We start from the raw sequence: 10916 nt of genomic DNA on the forward strand, positions 1-10916 counted from the left end.
TAATAATAACAGAAGCCGGGTGGCAGTGGTATATGCCTTTAATCCCAGCACTCGGGAGGCATCGCCAGGCAGATCTCTGTGAGTTCGAGGCCAGCCCAGTCTACAGAGCAAGATCCACGACAGGTACCAAAACTACACAGAGAAACCCTGTCTCGAAAAAATAAATAAAATAACAGAGCCTCCATTCCTCTTATTCAGCTCCGAGACCTGTTTCTAAAATCCTGATGTTTGTTCTTTGTATTTCTTAGGTGTAATAAGATTCATGTTCCTACTGTGTGGGCTGTTTTTTTTTAAAAAAAAAAAAACCAACAGACCACAAAGATCTTCTAAAAAACCAGATCGACTTGACGAGGCTTTCCAGAACTGGCCAATCACAATGACGTCAAAAACTCTGACAATGTATTTGTGCTAAATGCTAACAGCAAAAATCTATGCTTTTGTTTAAGGTTCGCTTGCTTGCAAAAGTCATGAAAGACTTATTTAAGATTCTCTCTGCTGTGGCTGAGGGCTGCTTACATTCTCCTACTCCCAAGAGGGGATTGTAAATTAGGCTTGGCTGTGAATAAATTTTACCCTGCAATATCTTGGTGTTAGCTCCTGGTTTTCGACACCATAGCACTATTAGGAATTCATTCAAGAAAAAGACAAATGCGCCAGGCGGTGGTGGCGCACGCCTTTAATCCCAGCACTTGGGAGGCAGAGCCAGGTGGATCTCTGTGAGTTCGAGGCCAGCCTGGGCTACCAAGTGAGTTCCAGGAAAAGGCGCAAAGCTACACAGAGAAACCCTGTCTCGAAAAAAACCAAAAAAAAAAAAAAAAAAAAAAAAAAAAAGACAAATGCTTGAAATGAATCCAGGCGCTTGCCGTCTAGCACAAGACACCAGAACTTTTGAAAAATCAATAATATACCATCCTCATAGACTGCATATTGAAGGAAGACCTAAACAAAAACTAAGAATTTAGAGCTCAGGAATGGTGGCAGCATGCCTATAATCCCAGCATGTAGGAGGATGAGATGCGAGAATCACAAGCTCAAGACTGATCTGGACCACAAAGTCAGACCTGTCTTATATAAAACATAACAACTCCAAGTTTCCTCAGAGGGATACATTACAACTGGAAGACCGGTCAAAAGTTCTCACTTAGGGCTGACAGACGCGAAGGGAGTTCTAGAACATTCCCATGAAGCAGTACAGGCCCTCTCAGCTACCGTAACCGGATATCAAGTAACACGTGGCGGAAGTGCCCGGCTCTCTCCCTCTCTTTTGTCGCCATTGCTGTTGCCGCTACTCACGGAGCATCCTCACAGGCTGCTGAGGTACCGGTTTAAATTGGGGCTTGTTTATTTACTAAAATGGCCTTATCTAAACCTGATGACTTGACTTTAGATGACTGCCAGTGTCTCCTTTGTTTGGAATTCCTCATCGAGCCCATAACTCTGCCTTGTAACCACACAGTGTGTAAGTCATGCTTTAAGGCCCTTCTCCGAAAAACATTTTTATCGTGCCCCTTCTGCCGCACCTGGGTCTCTTCATGGGCTCGGTACCATACTCATATAAATAGTCTTATCAATAAGGAACTGTGGGAAAGAATTCAAGCTCAGTATCCAGAGGAATGCAGTCGTAGGAACCCTGGGGAGGACAAGCCATGTTTGGTCTTCTATGAGGATCCGCCGCCAGTTCGAGTACTAAGTAATCCCGGGGAATTGAGGAAAGAATATGAAGAGGAGATGATCAGGCTGAAGGCTGAGCGCCAGGCCACCGAGGAAAAACAAAACAGAGCTACTAAGAAATACATAAGGCAGTTATTGGCAAAGGACATGGAGGAGGAAAAAATACGGGAAGAAAAGCGTAGACTGGAAGAACAAAAGCAAAGGGAGGAGGAAGAGGCTAAAAAACTCAGCATGGGTGATACAGGAACATCCCCAAGAAAGAAGAAAAGGAAACAAAAACATTGTGACAACGTCTCAACGTTTTCCCTTGAGGTAACTCAGCTTGAGTTAGCATCACGGCATGATGCTGTGCAAGATAGCAAGAAAACATCTGTAAAAACTGACAGTGATGGGAAGAACACTACAGGACAGGGAAGGAAAACTAAAACAGCTACTGTGTCAAGAGATCCTGAGATTCCAAACCACGGTACCGTAAGTTCCCCTCATGCATTGTGTTACGGCTATGATGTGAAAGTGGGCACTTCGGGAAATGAGGCACCAAAACCAAGCTGCTCTAATCACAACTTTCATGTCCCACCTAAGAACATTAAAGCAGAAGCTACGGCTCACTCTCCTGCCGAAACAGAGAGTGGAAGCAGTGTATCAGGCATGACAGTGGAAATTGGAACCGGCACAACTGAGGCAAAAGCTAAAATGTCTCACTCTTCGAGCAGTAAACATACTTCTAAAAGAAAGCATGAGAAATCTTCATCTGAAGCAGCCGATGAGCTTGGCACTTATGACCTGCCCTCCAAATCTTCCTCAGATGAAGACGAAATACAAGTCTTAATTACCAAAAAGCTTATAGATTTGGAGAATCTGTATTTTGAGAAGCATCAACAAGAAGAACAAGATAGACTATTTGCATTGGAGCTTCAAAAAGCATTTGATGAAGAAGGGAAGGAAATGTGGGGTGAAAAGTTCCCAAAGAACAATCCACACCACTACGATGCCTCCCATCCAGACACTTCAGCAAAAGGAGAGGGTTCCAAAGATAAGGACATCTGAAAGGTAAAGTAATATAAAGTATTTAAGACCTAAATTAATCATCTTTTTAAAAGATGCAGTTTAAGCATTTAGCTAATGTCAGTGAGGAAAAGATGGCAAATTCTGCTAGAGAATGAGAATTATAAACAAAGTTTTCATTGCCCATTGCCAAGTATTTCACAGAAAAGTGTTTTTCAAGTGTTTTGAGAAGTAGACAAAATAATGCAGGGGTAGGATGTTTTGAACCCCTAAAACTACATTGTGAAGTTGTCTTTTCTATGATAGAACCTATAAATGTATCATTGAATATTTGAAATTGTCATTTGATGGGTACACTCTCACTGTCTTTGTTGTTTTGCTATCGTTTGAAACAGGGTCTCTTGAGATCCTCCTGCCAGCCTTCTGAATGCTGTATTTACAGATGTGCATCACTACATCAACCTGCATTCATCTTTAATGGGCCTTATGATTACAAAGAATAGAAATGTGGTTCTGTAAAACTCAAGTCATAAGCAAGGGTGCCTAGCCTTCATGCTATTAATGGTTATTCTGTTGTTAGTAGGGGTGATAACTACGTTTGATAGTTCTTATGGATATAAAATGCCTTGGGAATGCTAGACCTCTTGAAGTCTTTTATCCCCAACTCACTAATTTCTTGCTACTCAAACAAACCTGTTAACAGTTTTTTGTTTGTTTGTTTTGTTTTGAATGGAATAAAGACCCAGGTAGATCTCAGATGAGTTTGAGGCCAGCCTGGTGTACATAGTAAGTTCTAGAGAGCTAGATAGTGAGAGCTTGTCTCAGTCAAACCAGACCAGAGAAAACAATAAACTTAAAATAGGATAAAAGGCCTAGAGGTATAAGTTAGTAGAGGTATATGTTAGTAATAAAGTGCCTTGAGTTCAATCACTGGTCTGGAAAAAAAAACAGAAAAGAATAGGAAGATAGGAAGTTACTCCAAGAGAGTAACAGCAAAATATTTTATGGTAAGGAACCTGAAATAATTACATTGATTTCCACTTAGTATTCCTTCTGTTGATACTAATTTTTGTATGTATTGAGACAAATAGTATCATATTTAGGGGCTGGATTTGGTTGCACTTCCCTGCAATCCCAGAACCTGGGAGACTGAGACAGGAGAATTACAGTTCAAGTCCAACCTGGGCTCCATGGCAAGATCCTATCTCAAAAAAGTTTTAAAAAATAGGAGTTGAGAACTTAGTTCAGAAGTAGTATACTTGACTATAAGGCATTAAGACCCTGGGTTTGGTTCCCAGTGCCAAAATATAGAAATAATAAATGTGAGAGTTGGTTTTGAGCTAGTGAAGTATACCTCTTAAGTGTTTCCAGAGAGGGTCAGGATGTGGGGCAGTGACTGAAGGAAAAGACCTGCCCAGATGGAAAAAGCTGATGAAGCCAGAAGACATTAGATTCCAGCCTCCACCTGTCAACATGAACCTGACAGTAGCAACTACTCTCCAGTAAACATCCAGATCTTCAGCACCTGATGGGGACTACCAGAGGCTTCCAGAAGACACCTTTCTGTCTACTGGCTAAGTTTAATTAATATGAACTTTAGCAGACAGTTCTAATGTTTCTAAGTCATTTATCCTTTTTTGCCTTTCACTTAACATTTCAATAAATTTTAATTAGCTTTATAAACATTGTAGCTTTCCTTATCTTTTCATACATAGTTTTGGCTGACCCTACTCCCACCCTCTCTTCTCCCTCATCTCCCCGATCCCTATCTCCTCCATCTCCCTGACCTTTACCCCCAACACACACACACACACATTTAAACCCACCCTCAATAATCCCCCTTCCACTTTCATATCAGCTGTTTTAGTGTCCTCCCCACCTTAAAGCTTCATTTCCCTCCCTCTAATGGACCCCTTTCTAGTTTCCAGGCCTCTACATACAGCTACTCCCATACAAATTCACATACATAAAACTGAGAAGCTAGAATTCGTATATGTAGTGTTTGTCTTTTATGTCCTATGGCTAATCTACTTACATTTGTCAGTTCTTATCTCAATGTGTTATTCTCCAAATTTTGTAATGAGATTGTTAATCTTTATATACTTAATCTTTATATCAATTTTATTGGGTATATATATATATAAATTGTAAATATAGTAATATATATTATATATATCTCCAGTTTTATATATATATGTATGTATGTTTTATATATATATATATATGTATGTATATATATATTGCACAGCTGGGGATTACACCTAGGACCCTGGGGATATTGGTCAGTCACTCCACCACTAAACTATACTCCTAGCCCTTCGGTGCCAATTTCAATTTTGATTTGCCTTTTCTCATAAAAAAGTGTCTTTTGAGCAATGATTGTGGTAATAATGTAGTTTTAATTGAAAACTAACAAAATTTGTCTAAAACAAAAACCTATCTTCTCCTCACGTCAGTTTTGTTTTGAAGAACAGTATTTCAGGGTAGAATTTTTGGAGCTCCACAAAATCAAACTTCTGTAATTAAATCTTGTTAGACCAGATCATAACTGAAAATTTTAAAAGGGCTATATTATGATATATTTAGGATTTATACATTTGTCTGTGAAGATGTCTTCCAGACTGAAGTTCATTTTAGGATATATTTTTCTCTATTAGTCGTTGTTCTTTCTGCCACATGTGAATTTGTTAGACTAATAAAATGAGCAGTGCCAGGTGTTAGAATGCACTGCTAACTTTTTCACTTTGGTAGAATACAAAAATGCTCGATTTTTCAGTGCATACTAAAGCTGCGCAGATGTTAAAGGCAGTGGTGGCTCATGCCTTTAATCCCAGCACTCTGGAGGCAGAGTCAGGCAGACCTCTGTGAGTTCAAGGCCAACTTGGTGTACAGAGCGAGATCCAGGACAGGCACTAAAACTACACAGAGAAACCCTGTCTTGAAAAAAAAACCAAAAAAATATGAATATTAAAGGAATAAAATAAAATTAATAAAAATAAAAATGTTCTCATCTTTTTCTTTTTTTTTTGTTTGAGACAGGGTTTCAGCCCAGACTGTCTTCTAACTTACTATGTAATTGAGGATGACTTCATTATCATCATCATCATCATCATCATCATCATTGTTATTGAAACAAGGTCTCACTATGTAGCCCGAGCTGTTCAGGAACTCACTCTGTAGATCAGGCTGGCCTCAAACTCAGCGATCCACCTGCCTCTGCCTCCTGAGTGCTGAGATTAAAGGCATGCACCACGATGCTGAGGTTGACTTTAAACTTGATCCTCCTGCCACTAGCTCTGGGTTGGGGGATTACAGGTATGAGGCACCATAACACAGTTTATATGGTGCTGGGAATGAATCCAGGGCTTAATGCATGATAGACAATAACTCTATCAACTGAGCTACAGCCCCAGCCCTCTCAACTATTTCTTAAGGAAGAGAAACAGAACATTAATAATCTAGAAACAACTTTATCTTTTAGAATATGTTTTAATCTAATCTACTTAAAAATCTTTATTCAAAACAAAACAACTTTATTTTCTATGCTTAAGGTTGAACATGCCAGGCAAACACTCCACCACTGAGCTATGCAGCCTCAGCCCAGAATCTCAATATCTATATTCGTAAATACTAACAAAATTTGGGCTACTTCTGACTTGAAAAGTTTAATTAAAATAAAATAAGCTTTTTATTTGTTTGATCTCAGTGGGATTCAAAGAAAGACAATTAACAAATATAATTTTACCTATCAAAAGCCAGAGACATTTTTAAAAGAAAAGACAAAAATTTGGCAATTTCCGGAGAAACTGTGGACCTCTAACTGAGTGTGCTTGACTGTTCTGGAATTTTCTATCTTAACTGTTTGCATAGTGTTTGGCCTAGATAGCTTACTTCTTCATACTGTTCCTGAGGAAAGAATTTAGGGACCAAATGTTTTAGGTATTTAGGATATTTCTGTTTTTAAAACAGAAAAAAAAATCCAGAACAAACTTCAGTGTACAGGCACAAATTCTTAATCGTATAATGCATAATGTATAGAGATATATATTCAATCTCTTAAATGAATTTAACTTAATGGAGATCATCTCCATTTAGCCATCTAACTAAGTCTTATGTATCCATGTCATATGTAGATCTACAAAACACAGCACCAAATGGCCAGATGAGTCACCAAGTGGTAGTACAACGTGATCCCCTTCAATTAAACTGCATGCCTCAGAGTGACCTGTTTGTTCCCATGACTGTTCATGCCAGATACCTTATATTGACTATGATTTTAATAAGTATTACACAAACAGGTTTTAAATCAGTCCAGATTGTTCCAAGGCAGAGCTGTGTCTGTTTTCATTGATCTACAGCCCTTACTAAAGAACACTGCCAGAAATTCCTTTAATCTTCTATGTACCCTCTATTCTGCTCCCTCCTCTTCTAAACTTGATCAGGTTCCCCTCCCATCATGGAATAAACTGTCGGGTGCAAATTAATGGCACTGCTGGCTACAGTGTAACACTGTGGTGGAACACATGCAAGTCCCTGGGTTTAATCTACAATCCCAAAAAGAAAAAAAGGAATGGGTGAGGGGAAGGAAAAAAGAATAAGAGGTGAAAATGATGAGGAATGGGAGATAGGGAAGGCAAGAAATAAGAAATGGAATGTTTCCCTTTGAGTTCCCAGTGGGTGTGATGCCTCCTGCTATTATATTCCTTGAATATAGTATGCTGTACTTCTCAAGAGCACCCTGCACTCAAACTGCCAGCAGGCCACTTCTGATCTGCTAGACCTTGAGCAAGGCACTTAGCCTGCATGCACTTCAGTTTCCTGAGTGGCAAAACCTATGGCGAGTTACAGATCCTGCCTCACCATGATACTTGAAAGAAATATGATCTCATACAGGTCAAATGCCTGACTAGCATACAAATGCTCCAGAAGCATGAACTGCTGAGGATGTCTTTCTGTATGCTGTGAATGTGTTGCTCTGATTGATTGATAAATAAAACACTGATTGGCCAGTAGCCAGGCAGGAAGTATAGTATAGGCGGGATAAGCAGAGAGAATTCTGCCAGCCGCTACCACCATGAGAAGCAAGATGTAAAGTACCAGTAAGCCACAAGCCACGTGGCAACTTATAGATTAATAGAAATGGGTTAATTTCCTGTGAAGGGGAAGTAGATGAGATCTACATGAGTGGACTGGGTGTGGGGGGTGGCAGAGGGTGAGGAGGGGATGAGAACATAGGGAAATGGGAGGGTCAAGCTGGAACAGGGACAGAGTGGGAGGGCAGGGAGGAAGATACTATGATAGATGAGGACATCATGGGAATAGGAAGAGGCAGGGTGCTGGGGAGGCTCTCAGGAATCCACAAGGTTGACTCCACCTGGGTCTGCTGGCAGTGGTCCAGAGGGTGCCTGGACTGGTCTACTCTGGTGACCAGCCTAGCAATAACCTAGCTGTCATCATAGAGCCTTTGTCCAGTGACAGATGGAGGCAGATACAGAGATCCACAGCCAGGCACCAGGCTGAGATCCAGGAATCCAATTGATGAGAGAGAGGAGAGATACTGCAGGTGAGGGACGTCGAGATCATGATGGGAGGACATGCAGAGATGACTGGCCACACTAGTGGAAGCCCATGAACTGTGGACTGGTGGCTGTGGAGCCCCCATGGGACTGGACTAGGCCTTCTGGACACAGAAGACAGTTGTTTGGCTTGAACCGTTTGGGGGGGCACCCAGGCAGGGGGATCGGGATCTGTCCCTGGTGCATGGGCAGGCTTCTGGAATCTGGTGCCTGTGGTGTGACACCTTGCACAGCCTTGGTGCAGTGGGAACGGGCTTGGACTTGCCTAGGCTCAGTGTGCTGGACTCTGCTGACTCCCCATGGGAAACCTCGATTTGGGGGATGTGGGGATGCGGGATGGCATGGGAAAGAGGGCTTGGGGGTGGGAGGGGAGGAGGGGGGTCTGTGGATAGCATGTGGAGTGAGTAGAAAAATTCTTAATAAAGAAAAATGAAAAAAAATAATCACATCCACATTTCCTTAGTTGATTAGTAAGATATATTTCTTATATTGCTAAACAGGGCTATAAAAACCCCAGTTGAATAAAAATGGCAAAGTTATTATGAGAATATAAAGTTAGATCTTGATATCACTCATGAAAATCCATTTAACATTTCTAAGAATAACCATAAGATATATGAAAAGGTTGGAGAAAAGTTTTTTATGGCACAATCCTGGAGCTCCAGCTCTTATTCCACTAATGGCATTATCTAAAACATAACAGTGTCTATAAGCAGAGCTATAACTATGACAGTCAGCTACACTATTACAAAGCTCTCATACTATCATTTCACTCAGTTTAGCTATCCCTCTGCACCTTGTCAATGTGTCCTTGGGCTTCTCAAGTCCTCTCTGAAAGACCAAGCTTCAGAAACATTACTCAGCTTACGTCACACAATACACAACAGGATGTGACCTGGCAACTTACAGAGATAGGACATCTATGTAAACAGGTGCTTTTCATCTTCACTAATGAACCACAAGTGGAAACAGGAAAAAAAATAGAGAGAGAACAGAAGGAAAGTCTACAGGAGGTGAATGAAACACATCTTTTAACTTAAAAGCACTAATTCTCTCTGTGTGGTGATTTCCAAGGAGGAAGAAAGAGAGGAAGTGAGGGAGGCCAAAGAGAGTGGAGGGAGGGCACAAAGTTGCAAAACCTAGGTCCTTGTTTGTGCATGTCTACCTGTGACAGTATCCTGAGCTTCAAAGAGAAGCAAGGTTTGAAATCTGAGTGTGAGAGGCTACTCCATGAGATACACTTTCAATTATCAAGTACATAAAATTGAAAACTGAGTCAAAATTACAATTTTCTCACATCAGGAATATGAAAGATAGGACTACTTATGTGTCTTAAATTGTCCACTAATCTTTAATGGATGTGATATGATGGAATTCATCCTGTTGGTTTGTATAAAAGTTTTTGCTCTCTTGTTTAAGGACATAAAACTGATAAAATGAAGTATATATGTGGATCAAATTAGATGATCTGTATATCTTAAATGTTATATATAATTAAAATATGATAAATCAAAGAATTAATATGCTTTTCTCACTTAAAAAAAAAGAAATGGGTTAATTTAAGATATAAGAACTAGATAGCAAAAAGTCTGCCACGGCCATACAGTTTTTAAGTAATATAAGTCTCTGTGTGTTTACTTGGGTCTGAGTGGCTATGGGCCCCAGCGGGACTGGAGAAATCTCCAGTTACAATTGGCGCCCAACAGCTCGAGTTTCCACCTAAAACCTGAGAATACTTAGTAAGCAATTCTAAATGGAGCCCAAAACAGATTCCTACTTCATGTCTCATGCGGGCAGCTAGACGCCACAACATGTGGGCTTGAGCTACTCTATGGCGGGTTCGCAGCGTGCGGGCTTGACCTGCATGCAACATGGCAGATTCCAAACCACTCAGTACGCTGCGGGGAGGATATAGCTTTTGCTAGTAAAAAAACCTGGAAAAACTCCAGCTATAATGAACAGTTACTGTTTTTAAACCAGATGTATCCTGCCCAGCCATAAAATGGTGTATCTAGTAAATGCAAGAAGGAACAAATGGTTCTGAGTTTCCTCAGTTTCCTCATCTACCTCATCCCTGGACACTTGTTTGTGATATTTTCAGATTTAAACCCTCCCATAATCTTTACAGATGCCACAGACTTCCATGAATTCCTTTATCCCCTTTCCATTTACCCTTTATGAACAATAAAACCTTTGGGAGAAAAGCAAAAAACAATAAGCTGGGCAGTGGTGGCACACACCTTTAATCCCAGCACTCAAGAGGCAGAAGCAGAGGCAGGCAGATGTCTGTAAGTTTGAGGCTAGCCTGGTCTACAGAGTGAGTTCTAGGACAGCTGGAGCTCGAGAAACCCTGTCTTGAAAAAAAAAACAACAACAAACAATCATATAGAATTGATGGGATTTTAGACAACCTTACTGAAACCAGTCAGCCTTAAAAGGAATGTCACTCAAAAGAACATGCCCAACTGTATAAAACTTTTGGCTGAAATCTTTAGTACACAGGCATCAGACGCAACATGGTAGGCTCACAATTCATATCATTGTAAAAGGATTTATTGTTTAATCATTCTTTCACCCCTCAGCCGCATCCAGCCACTCATTCTGCTTTTCTGATCATTCTAAAAGCTGAATATAGTCCCCTTTATGGAAGATGAAAAGCAATGC

General features: G+C 40.5%; 1 protein-coding gene across 1 annotated transcript; it reads left to right on the top strand.

Annotated features, from left to right (window-relative positions):
• Nucleotides 1-1353: 1353 nt before the first annotated feature.
• On the top strand, nucleotides 1354-2718 carry LOC128114151 (E3 ubiquitin-protein ligase RNF168-like). Its single transcript, XM_052743997.1, has one exon. The coding sequence runs from the start codon at nucleotides 1354-1356 to the stop codon at nucleotides 2716-2718; it is 1365 nt and encodes a 454-aa protein (XP_052599957.1).
• The last annotated feature ends 8198 nt before the right edge of the window (nucleotides 2719-10916 follow it).

This window comes from Peromyscus californicus, unplaced genomic scaffold (genome assembly GCF_007827085.1).
Source record: "Peromyscus californicus insignis strain IS unplaced genomic scaffold, ASM782708v3 Scaffold_10__1_contigs__length_136768540, whole genome shotgun sequence".
Lineage (NCBI taxonomy): Eukaryota > Metazoa > Chordata > Mammalia > Rodentia > Cricetidae > Peromyscus > Peromyscus californicus.

Excerpts from the sequence above, each read along its gene's own strand:
- LOC128114151 (XM_052743997.1), top strand. The coding sequence starts at position 1,354 with ATGGCCTTATCTAAACCTGATGACTTGACTTTAGATGACTGCCAGTGT.